Genomic DNA, 24248 nt, shown 5'->3' with positions numbered 1-24248 from the left:
GTGTGTAGAGCAGGAAGGGCTGTAACTGCCATTCACCCAGGCTCTGGTGAATGTGGAGCAAGGAGAGAAGGAATAGCTGGGTCAGAGGTCGGGGCTATGTTATCTGTATCTGTACTTGTGTTTAATTTGAGCATTTACTTCAGCAGGTTTGAGAGTTCCCTTGAGCACAGTCCCTCAAGCTGGCTGTGTTGAAGCCAGTTCAGAAAGAATCATTCAGCTGTCAGATTTACAGGATGAAAGCTTAATCCTTAGAGGAGGACAGCTAGGGACCCTGGAATCTATTCTTCACAGGTAAAAGGAGGGAAAGCACAGGGCTGCCTAAAGGCAGGAAGAAAAATGGTGCAGAGTCCAGCCATGTCTTGATGTCCCTGTTGAAGAGAGTTGCAGAAATAGTGACACACCTCATTCCCAGGGACTGCTTCTCCTTATGTCCATCCTTCTTTGCCAGTATTTATATCTGTGCATGGGTAATCTTGTCTAAGTACACAAATGTGTGTGTGGCACAAAGGAGATTTGGAACCAGCCTAATCAGAGGAGATATGACCCCCTGCTTTTTAGGCAGGTTCAGTTTCTGATCTATTTGCTTGGTTTTGGCAGAAAAGCATAACCTGTACTGATCCAGTGAGGGCTGGGTTGGTAGGGCCTGTACTTAATCCTAAAATAGTTTTTGTAGCTTCACAACCTCATGACAAGATTATTCCATAGTGCAAGCTTTCCAAATTGGAAGACAGAAAGACAGGCACTGTTCTCTTTCTGTTTTCCACCTATAACAAAGGTTTCAGATTTCAGATTTTCCCTGCAAATTGAGATAAATTCAGAGAATGCAAAACAACAAAAATTCGTGCCATTTTCCATATGTTATACAACTTCCATAATGTTACATAAAAATAAACACTGCCAGACATTATGGGCTTCCTTTAATTTACTGATCTGCAAAGCAGAGCAGGAGCAGCAGCCCCATTTTATAACCCTCTGCTTGACACTGACCAGTGTTTGTGCCAGCATGATGCTGTCAGTTTGTCAGAGAGGTAGAGGAAGCTTTATTCCCACTTTAAAGATGAGGAAGCAGAGGCACAGAAGGCTTTGTGGCTTGTTAAACAACAAGTGAATGCAGTGATTCACTGGAGATAAGATTGGTGAGGCTTTGGCCCCAGTTCCCTGCAGAAATCATTTCTGCCTTTTGCCCCTGTTCCTCACTTGGCCTGGTGCCTTGTTCACATTCATGTCAGACTCCTTGCTCTGAATTGCTGGGGAGAACCCAGGTCAGGCATTGTAAACCTCAGGCTGTGTTTTGGGATTCGCAGTTTTAAACAGTGGCTAAAGATCATGAAAGATCAGCAAGGCTTGTAGGCAATATTTTGGCTGGATTTAAAATTGCATGTTCTGACTCTGGAGTGAGCTCATGTTTATTTTTAAAATATGTTCTGCCAGTAGAAGAAATGTATGGTGAATGTCTCCTGGTCAGTGTGCCAGGCATCCACACACCCTTTATCATATTCCTGTGAGGGGCAGGGCTTGCTGCTCTGTGGGCACCTTTTGGTGGGGACATAGGGCTCAAATAACCCTATTTGTAAACACTGTTTAGTGGCCTGGTCCAGGTCCCCCAAAACCTTGACCTCCTCAAAATTCCATGAGTGCTATGGAACATCAATCTTTTTCAGAAGTGAGTGATGCTTGGGCTGCAATTTCAGCAATTTAATTTTGCAGTTTCTCTCTAGGGAGCCAGGAGAGCTGGTGTGGGTAGTCTTGGGTAAGATGACTGCTCAGTCAGTGAGGATCACCTGTGTTATAAGGCAGAGCCCTCTAACAGAGGCAGGGGCTAGAGAGGAGTATTGGTACCAGAGTCCTCTTGAGCAGTTGTGGTGCAATGAACATCACGACTCCTGGGGGCAAGAGATCAAACTGTCTGATCAAGGCAAATGAGTGTTGATGTCTGTAAGGACAAGGCAGTGATGTTATCCTGGTTTTAGAGGTAAGAGTAACACAAAGAGAAGGAAATTATTTAGCCAAGATCACCTATCTGGAATGGACTCAGTGTTATGCTCTTCTTGCTTCCTGAGCACTGGGATAGAGCTACAAGTCAGCCAAAGGACCCTTAATCTGCTTGTCTCATTTTTAAAGATGCTCACCTGGACAGGATGTGGCCTCAAAGCTTATCAGAACAATTCCTGTTGATTTCTTTCATGGGCTTTTTACAGCCACTCCTACGCACCTGGGCTGTGTCCAAACCTCTTCTGATCTACAGGGCTGTGAGGTGGGAGTGTGAGAGGGAAGCAGGCTGGAAGCTGACTGTCTCCATCTGCTTCTGCTGCCTGAGAGGAGGGGTTGATCCAGCAAGTGGACTGGAAGGCCCTGTGGGACACCAAACAGATGCTCCCCCTTACAAATAGGGGTGGTGTGTCCTCTTCACTCTGCAAGTCAGAGCAGGTGGAATGTAGCCCAGCTAATCGTTCTTGCAGAGTGGAAATCTTGTGCCTTCCATTTCAGAGAGAAAAGCACACTGAGCAAGACATTCTGCATTTGAGCCAGCATATTGATTTAGAAAATGTCAGTGCTGAGATGTTCATGGTGGCTTACAGCGTCTGCCTGCATTTCTGGGATTCCAGCTCAGAGTGCTGGGAATCCTCCTGCTGTTGGGCTCTCCCCTTTGGACAGCCCAGCATCCTGACAGGGGCAGGCAGCAAGTCCCAAACCACCATCAGAGGTTACTCTTTGCCATGTTGCATAACTGAATTGCAGAACTCGTTGCTAAGGGCACTGTGCATGTTGCTGTAAGTGGGCTGTAAAAAACATGAGACAAATGCTTGAGAGGGTGGCAGAGGGAGTTGAGCCCATTTGTCATTAGGAAAGGTGACTCTGAATGCAGCCTCCAGCAGAGCAGTCCCAGGGCTGGTCACTGGAACCTGGGGAGCATTCCAAGGAAGGGAACTTGACACTTATCCTATTGGTTCTGCTTCTTTCCTGTACTCCACTATTGGGCACCTCTTGTCTGGGTCCAAATGGACACTCACACCTTGGGCTCTTCCTGGTGGTGGTTTGGGCACTGTTCTTGCATTAGAGAGACACTTAAGTTGGTGATGATGGGAGAGAACATCCCAATCTTGAGTACCCAGTGCCCACAGACTGATGTATTTTGGGAGGCTGGCAGAGCCTCCCGGGCAGTGTGGATGTGCTCCAGACTCCACTGGTGCCCTTGGAAAGCTGGAGCAGAAGTGTAGCTAATGTTGGGTCTCTGTCTAAAGCCACATATTTTGACTCTTAAGGTCTCTGCTTTTAAAACATGTTCCAGGAGCTTTGGTAGACACCTCCTTATTTATGGGGAGTGTTTTGGGGCAGAAGGAAAGTTGCCAATTGAGATGTGATTCCCTGTATACTGCTCCTGGTCAGGGCAGTCTTCCCACTGCAGAAGCTGTATTTTCAGGCCATAACAATTTTGAGAAATGGGACAGGTCTGTAGACAAATTAACAGAACTCTATCAAATGAATAGTTCTGCCAACAACCTCTCTTGTCCTGCTGCAAAACATTACAGTAAGAGGCAAATAGAGCATAAATACAAATGCACTTGTATATAATATTTTTCCAGTTCCTCTCAGACTGTGTTTGGCAGCACTCAGTGCCCACCTGTTTCTGCACCCTGTGTGGAAGAAAGCCAAGCCCTGGGACAAAGCCAGGTAAGAACACACCTAAAGTTCAGAGAAAGGAGCTCTGTACACACAATCCCCTGCAGCTCTCTCAGAGAAGATGTGAAATCTCATATCATATTCAGTATGAAACATGTTTGATCTAAGCACAGCTCCTGAAGTCCAGTTCAGGGCAAGCTGGGCATTCCCTGGCTAACACCCAGCAGATAGTAGAAGGAAAGGTGGTTTTGTTTTTTCCTACTTAAATTGCTAATCAGACCCTAATTTTACTAAATATGTCATTGAAAATGGTGACCAAAAGACCCTGTGCATATCCAAAGTGTCACTGAAACTTTCAGCAATGGAGGGCTCACTTATAGAACAATCACACAAAGATGGCTGCTTGAGATCCTCCTCTCTAAGGTGTTGAGCACAATTTGACTCTGTTCTCTCAGATCTCTTAAAATGTTTAATGCAATTTTCATTTGCAAGTCTGTGTTATTGTAGATGAAAGGGGATTTTGCACTGTTCTGAGATGGCTGATGGCAGTACACAGAGCAGTGTGATTATTGGCCAGGATAAAGAAGGTACTTCCATGCTGTGGGTGCAGTCTGCATTCCTTCTGATGGGGACTTCAAGGCAGTAGAGAATACAAATTAGAAATCCTATGCTTTCAAGGGGATGGGAGCACATCTCTGAATTTTTACCTAACAACAGGAAGCCCTGTCTGAGCTGGACATTGATGTATTTTTTGGCTTCACATGTGTTGGTCTCACAGTCAGTCAGCATCCATTGCCGTTTCCCTTTCAGTGTGAGCTGCTGGGGAAAACCTTTCCAAAAGAGATTACAGAAAGCAGGACCCATATCTGCTGGCCTCATTATGAGAAGTGGCTGCAGCTCTGAGGGCAGTAACAGAACCTCTTTTGAGTCTCTGAAAGCATCAATATAAAGATCTGTATCTTGGAAAGTGGCCTTTTTTCCTGCCATAATGTAAGCCAGACGAGAAGGAAAGCTTTGGGCATTAATAATAAATGAGCCTTTTCTAAGATTCCCAGAGCAGGCTGTCTCTAGCTGGTTTTCATCTTGCTGTTCTGCATCCTTGCACTGATTTTTGCAGTGGTGAAGAAACATGACACTCAGTACACTATGGGCAGAGAGCAAGATACTGAGTGATGCTTGTAGATGTCAAATGGGACATCTTCAAATCTTTGTAATAATTACTCAGTTCAAGAATTCAGAAAAGCAATTTTTGCATATTTTTATGTGAGCTCTATGAAAAGAAAGAACTTGAATGGGTAAATGATTTTACAGCATTCTACAGACTTCCTGGGCACTTTGCTTCTTGCTGAATCAACTTACTCTGGGCTTGTGGCAAGAATATGCAGATATTTGGTTCCTATGCCTGAACCACAGAGGTGCAGGTGAAAACTTTCTTTTGTCCACGACTCAAGTTTTTTTGGTAGGTCATACATCCTGTTAGAATCAAAATGAGAGTAAAATGAAAGCAAGCAAACAAACAAAAAATGAATTCATTTTGGAGATATTTCATTCTCTCCCTGAGCAGAGCTCCCTTGTTCAGGACATCACTTCCTTAATGATTTCATTCCTGTCTTACCCTCTGCCAGTTACTGCCTTTTATAGGAGCCAAAGCCTTGGGCAAAGTGAAGGGAATTGCTCTGCTCTGAATTCCTGGGAGCTGGATTTGGCATGGATTGTGCTCATCACTTCTACAACATGGATTACTGTAAATGTGGAGGGGAGGAAGGCCTTTGTCTCTCCATGCACACAGCCCTGACCAGTGCCATCCCCTGACATCGCACACCTTGTGCTGCTCTCTGCTCAAAGGAGCTCTTCCACCATAACCAACTGGGTTCAAATCACACCTGCTGAGGCTTTGGTTCCTTCCTGTGTCTTTCAGGTCCTGGAGGATCCTGTTGTTGACTCTCTAACCAACGACATGTTCCAGGCAGCATGCCTGCTCTGTGAGTTTTCTGACAGTGGACGGATGTGAGCTGCCTGCAGATACACTCCATGGGTCTGCAGTTCCCCAGGAAACACCCCATTGCTTCCTTTTCCCCCTTTTTTTAATAAAAGAGGGGTCTGACAGGGAGAGGAATAGGCTGAGGGAGAAAGATGGAGGTGTGTTCAATGGTTACAAAGTTTGGTTTAGTTACAGTTTTATTAAGAATTTTGCAAAGCATAGAAGAAAGCAAAGGTGCGCTGTGGACTGTAGGTTTTTCCTGGAGCTGTCTGAAGCTGCACTGTAAATGTCAAAATTATCAAGGCACTGGTTCTGTGGCAGTAACATAGATCTAATCATAGCACTGGCCAGATCCGAGTCGCATCATGAAGGTAAACGAAGCTCCTGTGCTCAAAGGAGTAAAATTTGGTCACATTGCCTTGCAGTGGATATTGGATAACCTTTTATCAGGCTTGGAAAATAAGGTCTCAGTAAGTGCTGGTAAAATATTGCTATTTCTTATCAGTGCCTTCCTGTTTTACAGCAGGGTGTAACTTCTGGAGTGTTCCATACTCCATGGTGTCACAGGTGACACAAACTGGAGCCCAGCAGAATTTTCAGTGCTAGGGCATGCCATTGAATTGGGGTTTAATACAAGAAGTACCCTTCATGCAGGTTTAAAAATAACCCTGCAAGTTATAGGGGGGAGTTTTGGGTATTTTCATCAAGTGTTACTGTTTTTTAAAAAACTTGTATTGCAAAATGTATCCCCATTGCCAGACCTCCAGCCCGGAGACACAGGAGGAAGATGGCTCCCTTACCTTTTGTTCCAAAGTTTTCAAGTAAAGGTTTTCACTTACTGTTTCTCCAGAGTTCATTTCTTTCAAGGTAAGGATGTGAAGTGATAACTTTCACATGTCAATTATGTATTAAAGGGCAGGACCAGCTGTCCTGGCAACACTTGCGGGTGCTTAGAGACTGAAGCCTCCATTATTTTGGTGGCTCTCACCAGAAATAACCCCTTTTGTTTGTGTTGGGAACAGCGGTGCTTGGAAAGGTCACACACGTTATCGTTTATTGCCGGCAACAGCGGGGCCGTGAGTGAACCGGGCATTTCTACAGGCAGCAAAGACGCCGGGCTCGTGGGGCCGCACGAACACCCCTGAGGGACGAGCCCGCCCTGCCCTCACAGCCCCGGCCCTCTCCTCCGCTCGGGGCCGTTCCCGCCGCCCGCCGCCGCTTCCCATTGGCCCGCGTTCCGCCCGCCGCCGCCTTCCCATTGGTCCGCGGCCGTTGGCAACAGCGACAGATATATCCTGCCGCGCTCTGATTGGCTGTCACCTCCCGCCGAGCCATAGCAACAGCGGGGCGCCCGCGGCCCCTCAGGAGGCGCGCGGGACTGAGGCTGAGGTAGCGGCGGGACCCCTGAGGGGCGGGCGGGGCCGCCATGGCCGCGCCTCGGCAAAACCCGTTCTCTGGGCCCTGTCACCGCTGTCACCGGCCCTTCCGCGGCCCGCGGTGGAACAGAGACGCGACACGGTCAGGAGCCAGCCAGAGACGCGGCTCCACACAGAGGCAGCAGCCCCATAGCAAAATTCCCCCTGGATCTTGCTGGGCTGCTGTGTGATATCCCAAAGGTACTTTAGTTTTACTTTAGTTTTCATCCCTGCTGGTGACATGTCACTAAAATGACTGATTTAGGCAGCCAGTGCTACATGATACATGTGGATGAAAGCCAGGGAGGTTACACTTCCCTGCTGTTGGAGATGTATTGGAGTAAAGAGGAATGACGCCTCTCTTACAATGAGATGTATTTTCAGTTCCTTTCAAATACTTGGTTCTGCTTCCTGTCAGGGGAGATAAGATTGGATTAACATTGACTGTATAGGAATTTTAGAGAGCTGTCATTCTATATAGGTTCTTTTCTAAGAAAGCAACCCATGCTAGGGAATGCAGGTATTTTGGTTTGGCACATACGTGACCTTTGTTCTACCATGTTAACAACACCAGTGTCCTAAGACCTTGTAAGTTTTAAAAATAGTTCAAGAACACAGTTGTTTTGAGTTTTTAGTTAAAAAGAAGAGTTTCGATTCAGCAACATTCCTCAGGAGTACTAGAACAACAAGTCTCTTTTCCAAACTTAAATCTGAAAAAGGATTTTCAGCTAAAGCAGAATTAAGGCCTTTTCTCTTAATGAATTTCATTTCTGAATTTGGTACAATTGCTCTCTGGAGGACAACTGAATTTTCTAGGTCATTTCCCAAGTGAAATAACTTATTACTTTTCTGAAAATTTATGTTAGACAATTCAAAAGTTTGATGTGCAAAATTGAGCAAATTAAAATATCCCTTTAAGAGATGTAAAGTCAAGTGGTTGAAGTACATTGTATTTTGGCCCAGTCTCACCCCATGTCACCTGGATATTGAACCTGCACAAAGCACTTTGGAGGAGCTAATTGCATTTGGACAGGAATTGGCAAGTGGTGCCTACAGATGGTCTCAGGACTTGGCCTTGCTGGGTTCCAGGGGGCTGAGCAGCACTCAGGGGTGGGCTGAGCTGAGCAGCACTCAGGGCTGAGCTGAGCTGGGCTGAGCAGCACTCAGGGGTGGGCTGAGCAGCATTCAGGGGTGGGTGCTGCTCCCCCATCCATGAGCCATAGCAGATGGGGTGCCTGCCCATGCAGCAGAGGAAGAGAACAAGTGAATCTGTGCTGAATGCCAATAGTGCTTTTGACCTTCTCTGCCTGTGCTGCTGGCTGGAGTTGGTCTTTCAAGGAGAGCCTCGTGGAGTTCTTTCCATTGCATTCACATTGGGGTAGCAATTTGTTCAATTTGTGCCTTACCTCGTTCTGGTTTCCTAGATGTGATTCGTGTCCCCATCATGTTCTGCTTTCCCTGTGCTACCATCTGGAGCGAGCTCTGGATGTGTTTTTGTTGTTCTTCCTTGGAGCTGTACTTGGAAGCACGCTGAGCACGTGGCTGACCTGCCCTGAGCTGAATGTGCTGTACCTGCTGTTGTCATTCCTCCTCCTCCACATGGCTTGGCCTAGCGAAGGAAGGAGCTTGCCCTAGATAGAAAAAACCCAAAGTTATTTTTATCTTTAAATGCATATAAGGGCCCAAAGTACAATGCCTCTATGTCTTGATTGGTCACAGAAAGGGGATGGAAATCTAGGAGCACTTTCAGAAGTTCTGTTACTGACCCTCCCTGAGGTGAGAGGGGCACTCTCCCAACAGGCAGCATCCTTGTTTTCCAGCACTGCTGCTGGAGGTGGCTTTTCTCTTGGCAGTTCAGCAGACAGCCCTGACCTGGCAAGGTGGGGGGCTGAGGGTGGTTCTGCTCTGGAGTGTGCTGTGGAAATGGCTCTGGGGAGCTCCTGCACATGAAACCTTCCCTGAGCTGATCCAAGTCATTGCTACAGGGGATGGGGGATGTGAGCAGCAGCTTCTCCTGCTCACAGCCCTTTGGCAGTTCTGCTTTCTGTCACTGCTGCATCCAACACCCACTTGGGACAAATGCTGGGGGACACAGCTCCAGGGAAGTGTTTTCAGGCAGTCCCTCAGTCTGGATGCCTGGCTCAGCTTTCCTGGGGCCTCCTTTTTAGAGGAAACGAGCACTTTGTGCAGTGACTCAAGTGGGGCACCCAGAATCAGAGGCCACTGTTGGAAATGTTGGCAAAGGCATTTTGTTTTATCTCTGCACTTCATTAGACTTATCCCCAAAGTCTTTCATGTTATGTTCTACAGTGAAAGGTCATTGTTTCAGATCAATCATTTTCAGTGGGATTTAATCCAGTTCTAAGTCAAACTAATCCACTTTGGTAAAGGTTGAAGGGCAGTAAAAATTCATTTAAGACAGATCTGGTCTTATTTTTTAAATGTGGCTGTTGATGCTGGGTCCTTAATTGTTTATGCTCAGCACGAGGTGTCTTTGAGAGAGGTTCCAGAAGGATTGAGTTATTTTGTGTTCATATTGTTCCTTTACTTCCAGTATTTTCTAACACAGGTTTCTTTTTCCTCTTACCTGTAGAGCCTCTTTTCAAAATGGTGCTCTGCTGGCAGCTGCTGATAAGCAGGCTTTTTCATGTTTTCCTGTTGAAGCTTCTGAATCCTGGTTACTTCCCCCTCATTATATGAAGAGTCAAACTGCATTTTTCTCTCTGGGCAGGAGTAGCAAACACCATAGTCTGAAGTAGCTCATGAGGAGTTAAAGCTGCTTTCAATTAGCTGCTGTGTTCTCACCACTTAAAGGAACCCCCACAACTGAGCATGCCTGACAACCCCCTGTGCATATCCCTGAATCATTCTGGCAAGGAAAAACTGCCATCATCTTTTATTCAGACAGAGTGCTGCTCCTCACTGGACTCTGAAATGAGCAGGTGCTGGCAGATAACACATTTTGCCAGAGAGTTCTGAGGGTTTATCAGCTTGTGTCTGCACAGGATTTTGAACATGCAAAAGGCTGCTGTGTGTGAATGCTGAATGGCATTAATGCACTGCAGTGATCCCAAACAGGCTTTGGGGTACACACCTCCCCTTTCCCAAGGGAGCGAGAGCTTCACAGGTTTTGTACAAATCAGTACCCTTGTGTTTTAAAGTGTGTGTTAATGATACACAGAGCACTTCACCACAAGGCATGGCATGAACCCTGGTGCTGCTGCTGAGCAGCACTCAGGCAGTGTCATCTTTCTTCATTCTAGGATTTACCCTTGAGTTATGAGGGAGGTTCTGTGAGTGATTCAAGATTAATATGAAATTGAAATATGACAAAGAGTAGAATATTTTCACACACTGTGACAGCCTAGAGGCTTGTTAAAGTGTGCTGTATGGTTTGGCTAGAAGTATGTCACTGAAATTACAGTCCCTTGTGGTTTGGGAGAGAATCATCACACTACAGCTACACCCACTGCTATCTCGTGCTCTGATCTTGTCACTGCTTACACCATCTCTCCTCCTGGTGCACATTTATCTCACTTCACTTGGGGGAATGTGCTGCTAGAATTCTAACAATAAAAATTACAGATAGTCCCAAGCCTCTGGAAGAGTCTGTCCTGCAGCACTGTCTGAGCACCATGCCCCATGTAAGGGCCACTCACCAGTATTTCTAAGACCAGATGTTCACAAACTCCATCTCTTTCTCCTCCACTGTTGTCTCTACTCCATTTGCTGTGATGTGGAAGCTGGTTAACCTCCCCCACCAGTGGGTGGTTTCTCTTCTCTCTGTTTTTCAGTATCTTGTCCCCAAGACTTTCATCATTTAGCAGTTCCCTAAATAAAACATTTCCTTGCTGCAGAAAGGAGAGGGAAGATAATTTTCTCCAGGGATCCAGGAGCATGTTAGTGGCAGGGACTTTGTGGCATCACTGCTGTGGTTCCATGAGTCTCGGAAAGAGTGGCACAAAATGTGTGTGTGTGCTCCCTCAGTGCTTCCAGAGAGCAAAAAGGGGAGGTTTGCTCCCTCAGTGCTTCCAGGAGCACACAAGGGGAGATTTGCTCCCTCAGTGCTTCCAGAGAGCAAAAAGGGGAGGTTTGCTCCCTCAGTGCTTCCAGAGAGCAAAAAGGGGAGGTTTTCCACCCTGGGGAAAGCCTGGGGCTGGCACATGGTGGTTTCCTTGTGGTGGTGCCTCTCCACAGTGTCCCTGCAGCTGAACATCAGCCCTGGGGAGACACCCTGTGAGGCAGCTGTGGTGTCCCCAGTGCCCCTGTGTGAGCCCTGAGCTGGAATGGCATTTCAGCACAAAGCTATTTATGGAACATGGGTGCTGGCCAATAATCAGATCTGCCCGTGGAGCACAGCCACTGCCTGAGGTCATAGTGCAATTTTCAGTGCCATAAATTTCTCCATCTACAAATTCTTGCTGGGTGTGGTCACTTTGGGAACAATTCTCAGTCCTGCCTCAGGAGAGCAGTGTTCCTGAGCTCTGATGGGAATCACAGAGTGATGCTGGTGTCTGAGCTCAGCAGGGGAGCCACAGGCAGGCACTGCTTGCACCCCGTTCTGCACTCTAATGGAAGGCCTGCTGATTTTTCTTTTCCTTTCCGTTTTTGTTTTAAGACATTGGAACTCATAAATACTGTAGAAGATGATAAAACTCCCTGTGTGAGCTCTAATTTCTGTTTATTTGTACCTCTGTGTATCTGTGGAGCCTCTGCTGAGGGTGGAGAGCAGAGCACTGGGCACTGTGTGCCCAGGAGAACAGAGGTGCTGTCCCCAGGCCTCGGTGTGAAATGCAATCTCCTCCCTTTCTCTGGGTTGCAGTCACACTGTGCAAATGCTGCACACAATGTTGCCTTATTTTAGCACTTTTCCTTGAAACTGTTGAATTTAGATGTGTATCTGGTTTTAGAGCAGTGAGGTTACACATGACCTCGTGGATTCAAGGTTAGGAATTTTTGAGATGCTTTAGACTGAGAAATAGCTGTTTTACAGAAGCCTCAATTAAGGAAACCAAAGCATTTAATGAGAATGTTTTGTGCATGTGTGGATATATCCACATATATTTGGAAGATTAATGCAGATTGGTTCAGTGGGTGAATAACTGGTTTTAAAAATACTTTGTAATCCATTTCCCTGGGGAGTCTGAAGCTGCTGTGCAAGACTAGAAAGCTGCTGGTAAACCCTACATATTTTCAGAGCTGTTGGAATCCTTTGCAAACTGACTAATCTCTGTTGAGAAATTATTCCAACTGCAAAGGTTCCCAGCTGAAGTGAACTGGGCAAGGAGGATTGGCAAATCTCTCACTACTCTTGCCTAAGGGTCACATGCACTAAAATTTGTATTTTTACATGGAATCGTATATTTTTAAAATCACATATTTGCTGTCTATACCTAAACATTTATCCTAAGGTAAAATCAATGCAAATTTTAAAATAATTTTGATAATAAATTGAATTGATGCTTGAGTTCAGGTTTTGGATGTCACTGCCTTCTCTTAGAAGCAGTGAAAATAAAATCCCAGTAGGAAAAAGCCCCATTTGGCTTGCTGGGATGAGTGCACAGCGGTGTATGTGCCTCACACTGCTGCAAGGGCTGTTTCCAGAATGTTCTGACAGTCAGTTTATAACTTGCTAAGTTATCTCTTTCATGCCTTATTACATATAACTAGTTTATTCTTATTTGTCATATTTATTTATGTCTTTTAACAAGTAGTATTCATCTAATCCCTTTTAAAACCACAGAATGGCATTAGGGTGTAATGTACAAAAGCCAGCAGCATTGGAGTTAAGGCTGAAAACTTTTGTCTGACACCAGGGATTGGATTGACTCATTTGAAGCAGTGTGAGAGTACCGAGGGTAGTGGAGGGGTGATCAGGACAGACCAGCCCTGTCCCTGATTCCCGGGTGTGCTCCCGGACTCTCTCTCCTTCTCTGTGGGGGTGAGGATGGATGGGAGCTGGAATCGCCTCGGGTGCTCCGGTGCTGAGCTGCCCGCAGGTGAGCAAACCTTGGCTCAGCTGTGCAGCAGCTCCCCACACCTTCAGCACTGCAGGCGTGTTTAAATGCTGCCCAGGGTTGAATGGGAAAATTAATCCATGATTTATTCTAAGGGATGAGTAACGTGGCTCCCAGCGTTTCTGTGGACACCAGCAGCAGTTTGCTGTTTGTGCAAGGGTCTTGCCTTGAGATAATTTTAATGTAAGAATGGTAGTCTGTCAATTTATGAAAGAGGAGCTTGACTATTACATATTAAAATATGTAGTAAAATTGAATGTAGCTGCATCTCTTAGGTAAGGTAGTGGAATTGGTCCGTGGTGCCACCCCCACAGCTCGGGCTGTTTGAAGGCAGCCGGGGTGCGAGATCCGCTCATTTCCCCACAGCGGCACGGCCGTGCCCCACTGCGGGCTGCGGCCGCACAAAGCAGCCCTGGGGCTGGGCAGGGTCACTCGCGTGAGCGCGGAGCGTGGTCACCCTGGCCGTGGTCAGCCGGGGGCGGCCCGCCCGTGCCTCGGGCGAGGCCAGGCAGGCCCGGTGAGGCGGTGACCGTGTCGGCGTCGGTGTCCGAGCCCGTGCCGTGCCCCGTCCCGCAGTGCCCGCGCCCCCCGCCCACCTCCACCTTTGCAGCAGGAAAATGCAGCACTCGCAGCGCGCACGCGCGGCCCGCGGCCGGCGCCCCGCCATGGCTATTTATAGCAAGTGACGTCACCTAGAAATAGAGCGCGGGGGAGCGGCGCCCCCTCCCCTCCCCTGCAGCACCGCGGCTCCGCCCCCTCGTTGCCTTCCCGGCGCGCAGGCGCGGGCGGCGGCAGCAGCGCGAGGCTCCGAGCCGCACACGCCGCGGTCGGTCCGGGAGCGCGGCCGGCGGGCGAGGGAGCGGCGGCCAGCGCGGCACAGCCCAGCCCGGCACAGCTCAGCTCAGCCCGACACAGCCCAGCGGGCGGCTCCGCTTACGGTTCCTGCTCCCGCCACCCGTGCGCGCCAGCCGCACATCCCCGCCCGCCTTCCGCTCTCTCTGAGGGGCGCGCAGAGCCCAGCCCGGCAGCCACCACGGAAGCGGCCATGGGGGACCGAGAGCAGCTGCTGCAGAGAGCTCGCCTGGCCGAGCAGGCGGAGAGATACGATGACATGGCCTCGGCCATGAAGTCGGTGAGTGGGGCCGGTAGCGTGGCGGCCGTGGGGCGTACTCGGGGAGGAGTGTGCAGGGGAGTAGTGGCGGGGGAGGGAGGGAGGGAGAGGAAGTGCGGGCTGGTCCGAGGCGGGGTTGGGCCGGGGAGGATGCGAGCCGCCGGCTCCCGCCCGTGGCGGTGAAGAAAGGAGGGCGGGAGCGGGAGCCCGACCGTCCCGCCGGGACAGCTCGCCGCCGTGTGGGGCGGTGTCCGGTACTACCTGCCTTGGGCAGGGATGAGACAAAGAGCAGCCGGTCCAAACCGGACCAGGCACCCCCTTTCAAAATGTGTTTCCTTCCCCCCCTCATTCCCTCCGTTCCCTGTCTCGCAGCCCTCCCGCTCCCCGGCTGTCCCTGCCCCGGGGGTGTGGCTGTCCCCATGCCCTCCTCTCCGTCTCCCCACCGCGCCAATCGGGCTCGCAGTGCGGCCATTTGAATGGCGCCCGCCTCTCCTGGCGGCGGGAACGCTGTGCATTCCTTCTGTGCTACACATGGGGCCCGTCCTCGCCCACCTCCCTCCCTCCCACCCCGACCGGGTGCTGGGTTCACCTTGGGGTGCATCTCCCCTTCTGGGCATCCGCCAGCGTCTGGGGGTGCTGGTCCCGTGGGATGGGCGCTGCGGCGGGGGCTGTCTGGGGACACAGCCAGAGGAGCCCCTTCGTCTTCTAGACGTTTCTATTGCCTCACTCACTGCCGTCGGTGACTCACAGACAGTAGCTGCCTCCAGGTGTGAAAGCTGCCCCCCGTTCCAGGATCGTTTCCCGAGCTTTAACGTTGCCTTTTTGCCTCTTCTTTGTAGGGTAACAGTTTCTCAGTGCATTCCATACCCTGTTGAATACTGAGATGTGTTTAAACAATGTTACATTTGCAACTCTGCTCCTTTGAGAAGCAAGCAATGAAAATTATTTGTACTGATCTGACTGTATTGATACATAATAAAATTGTAGAATGCTCAAACCTGTTATGTCTAGTCCCTTTTTTGAAAACAAAGCATTCATAGGATCCGAATGTTGTGTGTAATGTTAATGCCACTGGATGCTTAGCAGTGTCTTTCCATATCAGATTACAGTTGGTTTGTTCTTGCTGATCTGTCCTCTGTGAACACCAAAGGCACCAAGAGGAACTGTTTCTCTTGAGAGTTCTGCTATTTGAAAGCAGGAGATGATTTTAGTTTGAAAAAGAACAGCTTCAAATGGAGTCCACATTTTTGTTGTAAGAATGTCACCTCCCTTAAATGGGGGCAGTAAAAAGTCACTAATTTTGCTGCTTTTGTTCACTATTGCTATTATGTTGTAATAAATGTTACAACCAGTGCAGTTCTACAGTGATACTAATGAGTATCTCAATACCAGAGCCACAAGACATTAATATAAGGTGTATTTATAATTCTATCCCTAGAGTTCTTGATACAAATAATATAATAGTAACAGCTCTTCTTTCACTTGGTAATTTAAAAGATGAGAGAGAGAACCCACTAAAACTACTGCTCAAGAGGACAATTTCTAGCTGTTGCTAGTAGAAAGTTTTACATTTCTCCAAGAACTGCAGACCTGCAGTGTGTGGTGTGTAGGTCCCTGGGTACATGTGAAACCATGAGAACACAGTAGCTTTGCTTTAGGAAGTGTAAATAAAGTACTTACAGCTAGTGTGCATGTCCAGGTGTCTTCAAACTGTTCTAATTGCTGTGCAAGTTTTCATTCACCTGGAGCTGAGGTATTCTCATTTATAATGCCACTTGTGCTCACAAATAATTTGTGTGATCATGAGCTTCTGGAATTGGGAGCTTCAGAACACTTTCTAAGTAAGTGGAGTCTTGAAACATATAGATACTTTTAAAATACAAAAAGCAAGCTGAATTTAAAAGCAACAGTTCCTTATTTAGAGCTGTTCATACACTGTTGCATGGCTGTGATGGAGCATCTCTTGGCTATTTGGCTTTCCCAGGTGTTCACTCCAACTCAGCAATTTCCAGAATGCTCTTCAGTGTTGAGGTTGATTTTGTATGTCTGAGCATAATCTGTGGAATGTTCTGAGGGCTCTCCTGGCTCTCCTCACAGCTCATACTTCTGTCTCAGTGATTGCAAATAACTGAGAGATAATTCAGAGAGCTTTTAATCCATGTAGCTTAATATTGAAGTAATCTTGTAATCCAGAGAATTTAGACTTCCTCCAGAAGGAAGGAAATTAGTATTCTAACTCAGAAATCTATTCTCCAAGATATCTTTATATTATATATATATATAATTTTTTTATATATTCATTTTTGAAGTTTATTTTAATTTTTTTAAATCTCTGAATGTAACACATCTGATACTTTTTAAAGGTGCTATATGAAAGTGGTGTGCTTTCAGTGTAAACTGAAATCTGAACAATTTCAGTTTGAGATATGACTGCACTTTTCAATACAGAATGTAGCAAGCAGCATGGTAGTTACTTCAGAAACATAAAGTAACAAATGTTAGTTTTAGTGAAAGTGTCTTTGCCTGATTCTTGACTCTGCCACTGGAGAAGAACAGTGAGAAGGCTGCTGTTTCATTTGTCAGCATAAAGCTGGAGTAACATTCATTTTTTATTCCCATCAATTCCTTCTATAAACAAAAAAGCTAGACCAAATAGCAGTTGTAGCTTAAATAAGGAATTTACTGCTCAATACAAATTTTAGTTGTTGTAAACATTTTTTCATGGAAGAATTCCAGTATTTTTGATTGTAATGTATAAACAGGAGAGGAAAATGAAATAGTTGCTGTTACAAATAATTGGTTTTAGTTTACTAAAGCCATTAATTTGTAACTATTAAAGTCATTTTAGTACAAATCCAACCATATGTGCATGGCATTCTTCCATGGGGCATGGCATTCCCATTGCATTGAATGCTGCTCCAGGATCCCAGCTGTTTCAGATAAAGCTGACATGGTAGGTACAGAATTGTTTCTCAGCACACTGAGAGAGATGCTTTGGGTGGCAGTGTGCTGAAAGGTTCTCAGTGGATGCAACAAATGCTTCAGCATCCTGAGATTTCTGCATTGGTTTAGATAATTCCAGAAACCATGAAAAATTGTAGCTGTGTAAGCCCTTTGTTTTTGGACAGTATTAATCCTAATAGGTAGTGCTTAGGACCTCTATTGATTGATGTTGTTTTTCCAGTATAGCTGCATAGTGGTAAAAAAGAATTTATTTTTAAAATTGGTAACGTGGATGATGTGAGATACAGAATTTTAAAATTAGTCATGTGAGAAATACTGCACAGTGAAATAAATTTAAATATTGAATTAATTTTTTTGAAACAAATAGCTTGAGGTTCTAGTTTGTTATGTAGGCTTTATCTGTATATATAAATGGACTTTAAAAGTGTGGGATATTCTGTATTTTTGTCACCTATCCCCGAGTGCCTGGTTTGGGGTTAATGAAGTTGTTTGTGTAGGAGAGGGGAATGAGTTGACTTTAATGGAATCACTGCTCTCCCTGCTGGGACATGGCTTCCCCATGGCCTTCTCTGGGGTACCTGTAGCTATAGAATTCCAGTTCTTGGTATGGAGCTCTGAACCCACATGATACACAAACTGATCTGGTTTAAATTCATTAGTTGGTTTCTATTTGTTCCACAATGATGGATTGCATAACTTTGTATCAGGCAAGTTTTATTCATTTAACCTGACTCTGTACTGGCTCAGGTACAGTGATCTTTGCAGCTCCTGGTTCAGAACTGGCTCTGGCTGACACAACCAGAATAATCACAGGGTCAGGTCATGGATCTGCTCTCCATTGTGGAACTTTTCACTTTGGGGTGTTTTCCTTGGAAAGGAGCTCAGCTTGGTGTATGGCCTGTGTAGGATCACACACAGAATTAACTTATTGATTTCTGAGCTCATGCAGTACTGCACAGTCATTAGCATGGGGAGTTAGGAATTCAGGGTTATAGTCAGGATTCCTTTTATATGCTCCCATTTTGGTCACTAAACAGTGAAAGAACTGTAAATATCTTTACTAGAGAAGATTCAGGTAGGTTGTGGTGGGGATTGTTGAGGAAAATATTGCTTGGGAGCTATGATGAAGATTCTGAAGATGTCATTAGAGTTTATTCCTGTGCATTTCATCCTCTGTAGGTTGCCTCTAATTCTATTAGGACAAGCAGAGCAGTGTCTTTTGGGAGTTCAGGTTCCTGAACTGTGGAAAAGTCAGTTTGGAGATAAAACTAATTGACTTTATATATTTTAAGAACAAACCTAAATTTGAAAGTAATTTCTTAGTGTAAGAGTTATAATTTACATAAAGTATTTTTTTGGATCTGCAAACAAGCACATTTGTTAGAAGGTTCACTGCCTACACCAGCAGTCTCAGAATAGTGCAAATATTTGTGACTTGATTGCAGTATGTAAGTATTGGCTGTGAGCACTCTGGTGCCTGTCAAGCAGAGTAAATGTGCACATTTTTAAAATAAATAGTTAATGATTTTAACAGTGTCTGAGCAAGGACAGGTTTATTTTCACACCAAAGTACATATCCTTAGACTAATTTGCAATATGGCTAAGGTAGAGGAGTTACATTTTTCATCCTGATTCCTTTGAGTTTAATTTCATGTGTATAAATTTTTAAAAGTAGAACAAATTCAAGTGACCATGGATGTGATAGCCTGAATTAAAACATCAAGTGAAATAGGCCTAAATACACAGTATGAGAAGTATTGGCCTTTTGAAGCAGCAGTTCCAAGTTGATCATGGCTTAGTTCCTGATTTGCTGTCCTATTTCTATGCAGATTCTTTCATGTCCTATCCCTGGAATTTGTCTGCAGCCAGTTAGCAGAAATCAGGGTAGCTTTTGTATTCCACTGTGTAATCACCCACTACATGTCTGAAAGAGACCACGGAACACTGATTCCATTTGTGCTGTGCAGAGTTAATGACTGCAGCGCTTCCATCTCTGCTGTCAAATGGACACAAGCAGCAGGGCACAGAAATGGGGAGAATTGCACCAGCTTCCAGTGTCACTGCTGTGCTCCAGATTCAAAAAACTGGTTTTAGGTACATTTAAATTCATCACTAAATGTGTAGTCTGTATAATTAGAACAGACTTCCTAAAAAATCTCAGTCTTCCTCTCTGATTGCTTCTCCATTACACAGGCTTGACTCACTTTTATTCAATGAATGTTCTTTGCAATGGCTTTAAATACCCCTTCTATTCCTTCAAAACCATGGGGATTGCTCTCCTTTAAGTCCTGACTGCAGTTTTAAACTTTCAATGTTACAAAGTTAATCCTGTCTAGAAGGAATTTTGGGTTCTAGAAGAAGTTTTGAATCTTGCACTTTGTGATGAAAGTATTGAAGGAGGTTTGCACACTCTTCTCTAGGGCAAACCCTTTAAATTTGCTCTTTGTGTGTATTTTCAGGTAACTGAGCTGAATGAGCCCCTCTCAAATGAGGACAGAAACCTGCTGTCTGTAGCCTACAAGAACGTGGTGGGAGCCAGACGGTCCTCCTGGCGCGTCATCAGCAGCATAGAGCAGAAGACCATGGCAGATGGCAATGAGAAGAAGCTGGAGAAGGTTAAAGCCTATAGGGAGAAGATAGAAAAGGAGCTGGAGACAGTCTGCAATGATGTTTTGGCTCTCCTAGATAAATACTTGATCAAGAACTGCAATGACTTCCAGTATGAGAGCAAGGTCTTTTACCTGAAAATGAAGGGGGATTACTACCGCTACTTGGCAGAAGTTGCTGCTGGAGAGAAGAAGAACAGTGTGGTGGAAGCCTCAGAAGCTGCCTATAAAGAGGCCTTTGAAATCAGCAAAGAGCACATGCAGCCCACTCACCCCATTAGGCTTGGGCTGGCACTCAATTTCTCAGTGTTCTACTATGAAATCCAGAATGCCCCTGAGCAGGCCTGCCTTTTAGCCAAACAAGCCTTTGATGATGCCATAGCAGAGCTGGACACACTAAATGAGGATTCCTACAAGGACTCCACTCTCATCATGCAGTTACTTCGAGATAACCTCACTCTGTGGACGAGTGATCAGCAGGATGAAGAAGCAGGAGAGGGCAATAATTAATAAGCTTTTCTCTGATCCCTCTTTCATCCACTTGGCCATCCCCATCATCACCAATATTTCCTTGCCACAGTCACACTAAATATCTAGTGCTAAGCATATCTGTATTGTACAGCTGTTCAGATCTGCTGTCCACTTTATCAAGAAGCAGTTTCAGATGAGTCTTCATGGGCATTGATGGATTGATTGGTTTATTGGCCCTATTTATCTTAGTTGCACTTCAGCAGTGCAGAAGGAGGCATTTTTAATTTGCCTGTTGATTGGAAAATAAGGAAAAGAATAATGGAAAGTGATTGAGGATAACTAGATTCCAGTTAAAGTTCTCTGTTTGAAATGAGCTGACAGTTCTGTTAAGCAGTACATTTTGTGCATGCAAAGTAAATTAGCCACCCCAAATTTTTTTCAGTCAAAGAAAACAGTTAAGCTGATGTGAAATGACAACTCTGTTCATCAGTTTACAATAAACTGTTTGAAATGTGAGGTTTCAGTAGCAATTTGGTTTTTTTGCCTCTAACTTATGTGCACAGTTTCTTTAAATGCAGTGCATCTACCTAAGAGTTTTGATACTTGTAACCTTTTGCAGTTGTTTTGAAGAATCATGAATTTATTTTTTGTAAACTCTTTGGCTGTTTGGTTGTCTGTGTATTCTGACAACTCTATGTCAATATTTGCCCATGTTAAGATGGATGACTGGGAAGCCAGACTTCTAAATTAAATGTTTTGGAATTAAGTGAATAAAATAAATTGCTGCTTCAGGGATGTTATCTCTACATGAGCTGTCCTGTCTTTTGTTTGGAGCAGAGATAGAGTCATCCAACACATCACTGATGGATTAAGACATATTTAATCAAAAGTTTAATAGAAGTTGACACATGCTAAACAACACAAAACCACAACATGGTGTGCTGAAAGAAGAAAAACCCAAACCCACAAAACCCAAAAGCACCTGCAGTGAGGGTCACCTCTATTACAGTGGAGTTTCCCAAGGTGGCATATTTAGATGTTTGCTCAGTACAAGAGCTGCTGAACAGCTGTAAAGCACATAACTTACCATATCAATGAGAGACTGGTGTTTGCTTTTGCCCACTGCAACTTCTAAGCTTTCTCTGAAGTGCTGATCACCAAATCAGCTTTATAGATGAATATCCCAGTAGCTATTTCATATTTACCTGCTTCAAACAGGAGCAATACTTGTTGCTAAAGACTGCCTTTCTCTATTTAACTCACTTAAGTGTAGAACACAAACTTAACCCTGTTTTTGTTTTCTCCCAACAGTTAGAGTACAGGCGTTTATTGGTGCTGAGTTTATTGGTGCTGAGCACACTTCTGTCGTGGCATGTCCCAGAAGCAGGAGAAGTTAGCTGTATCCAGACTGCCACTGGCACCTGAGCTAGCTCAAAGGTCATGTAAGTTCTCCTTTATCAGAACTGATAGTTTTTAATGATAGAAATAATTATTACTGGTCAGAATTACCCACTACGGCTGCTCATACTTTTTAAAAGCAGTGCACTGGTTCTTTTAAGTATCCAGAGTTTTAGAATTTTTAATGGTAGGTTTGTGTGCATTCATGTATTCTGTCACCTTAGAGATAATTCTAGCTTTATTATAGCAGTAAAATTGACAACAATTGAAAGAGTAACACAACATCTGAAAGAGGTGAAAATAGTTACACACCTTCCTACTGCCCCTGTGGAACCCAGGTAAAACTTGGCCAAAAGATTGCCTTTTTACATTGAAACACCCTTGGTGGTTAGTAAAATACTGGTAGTTGGTAGGTTTATTTCCTTGTTGATAGAAATATCTGTCTTTTTGTTACCTTTTTAATTAATATTTTTCTTAATTCAAAAGCCAAAGGGTCCTTTCTCATTTTAGTTCCTGTCTTGTGAGACCCTTTATCACAAAGCCATGAGCATTATGTATTTTACAAGTGAGTCAGCAGGTCTGGCATCTCTGGGCTGGCAGCTGAAGGTTGGTTGCTGCCCTGGTGCAAGGATCCCAAGTGGAGACCAAAGGCATCCTGCAGAATGATGCTGTGCAGCAGTGATTGCATTCCCAGGAGGAACACAGACACTTCTCCCTTGTTCTCCAGCTGCCAGGGATGAGCAGAGCATCTTTTTGTGGTTGTGTTTTGGTAGGAGTTAGTAGAGAGTTTTCTATGGAGCAAGAAAACAAATGCTCCAGTGCAATCCATATCCTTGTTTACACTTCAGCAGCTTTTTCATTTCCTGGGCCCTGGGATTGCCAAATGCTTTTTTGTCATCCTTACTGGGATCTGGAGGAAACCAAAGCTGATGAATAGCACATGCTTATTCCAATATTTTGCAGAAGACCACAGGATTCAGGTATTTTGGAACTGGTATTTCTCATAGGTCATTCCCAAGTAATGTCTTCTGCCTATCACTCTCTAAAATAAATAAAATCCTAGGCTATGCCCAATTTATTGTTTGAAAACACCAGATGTATTCACCAAAGGTGCTTAGTTGAAGTTCACAACATGGTTTGAAGCAGGGGTAATTCCAATGGAAAGACTCAAAATTGAGTGACTTTCCCCCCTGTCCCTAGGGGGGACTTTATGTGTCCTTGAAGGCATAAAAGGTTGTTTGCTACTCCTGACATGGTGAGGGTTTCATTAGTGTCCATCTGAGCATTACTCTTGCCCAGAACCACAATTTTCATGTCTTTTACAGGCAATCTTTTGTGGAGGGATAGAATGTAAGAAAATAAAGATAGTGCAGAGGGTAATCTCACACCTGAGGAGTTGCAGCTGTACTAATCACCAAAAATTAGGAACAAGCCTGCCCTTAACAGGCCACAGCTGTGCCCAATAAGAAGAAGAGTGCTACAAAAGAGTGGCTTAGCTGGGGGAGGAGGGGGCTGGAGTTGGTTGGTTGTGCTGTGAAGAAGGAGTCAGTGCTGTGAGGAGTTGCCCATGAGCAATCACTGAGCAGCTATGAAAGATTTCCAATAAGATGACAACAATCTTTGTTGAGAGGTCCAGTCATTCTGAGGGTTTTGGTATAATATTAACAAGGCTTGTGCATATCCTTGAATTTTTAGCATCCTGACAGCTGTTAACAATAAAGCAGCATTTTCTGTGATGTTAAAGGACTCAAGAGCTATGGTGCAGTCAGCCCTTAAATTAATTGTGTCTTACAGGGACAGAGACACTCTCAGTCTATGTCCTAATCTGCTCAAACATGTTCAAGTTTCACAGACATGGTTGTGTTCATCTCTCAGAGTACAAAAACACCCACACCCCATTGAACCCACTGGAATAAATGTGCCAGTGCTGTGGGACACTAAATTATGTACTGAGAGGCTGCTCTTCAACATGAGCAGTAGCACTGAACATGTGAAGGTTCTAGGGAAGCAGAAACCTTAAGAAGAGAGGAGAGGTCCATGGATAACACATATCAATGGTCACAGTTGCTCTGGTAAGTAACCATTTACTGTTACTACTTGGGTCTCACTATGGGTTTGGAAATAGATTTTCCACATTGCCTTTCCCTTGCCTGTAACTTCAGGCTGTGGTTTTCCTTCCTTAGTCCTCACACCTGTGATCTGCATCTGTAAATTGGATGGACTGACTGGCTTCCATCTAACTGACAGAGCCCAATCTATTTCCAAAGGAGCATGGAGGGTATTCCCTAACCTACTGTCAGGGCCTCTTCCAGCAGCTGCAATATAATAATCTAGAAAAAAATGATGTCAGTACACCTCACATTGAGGAAAATAAAAAGCCTGGCTGTATTATAAGTCATGTAAGAGAATGACTTAATGATAATAGAAGTTAGAAGGGTGAAAACTGATGTTGTTATACATTATAAAACATTTTCTGTTACCATGGGAATAACTGGAAATCTTTCAATAAACCAATTTGAGTTTAAGGACAGAGAGAAAACAGGAAAAATATTTCAGTGCTTTGTATACTTGGTTTTTTGGAATTCTATCCACACCGCATATTTGAATTAATTTAACATAATTGATGAGGAAAAATTGGCTAAACCATTTCAACAACACAAGAAA

At 45.0% G+C, this 24248-nt stretch overlaps 1 protein-coding gene across 1 annotated transcript; it reads left to right on the top strand.

The window, feature by feature from the left end:
• The first annotated feature begins 13872 nt into the window (after nt 1-13872).
• Nucleotides 13873-20992, top strand: YWHAH (tyrosine 3-monooxygenase/tryptophan 5-monooxygenase activation protein eta). The gene is made up of 2 exons (XM_054288849.1): nt 13873-14166; nt 19569-20992. Exons 1-2 carry the CDS (start codon nt 14080-14082, stop codon nt 20223-20225), a joined length of 744 nt encoding a protein of 247 aa, XP_054144824.1. The 5' UTR covers nt 13873-14079; the 3' UTR covers nt 20226-20992.
• Nucleotides 20993-24248: the final 3256 nt, after the last annotated feature.

Source organism: Melozone crissalis, unplaced genomic scaffold, assembly GCF_028551555.1.
Source record: "Melozone crissalis strain CALT ecotype California unplaced genomic scaffold, PUWL_Pcris_2 ptg000063l_1, whole genome shotgun sequence".
NCBI lineage: Eukaryota > Metazoa > Chordata > Aves > Passeriformes > Passerellidae > Melozone > Melozone crissalis.
Note: the sequence above shows the minus strand (reverse complement) of the source record. Positions and strands in the feature narration are given on the sequence as shown.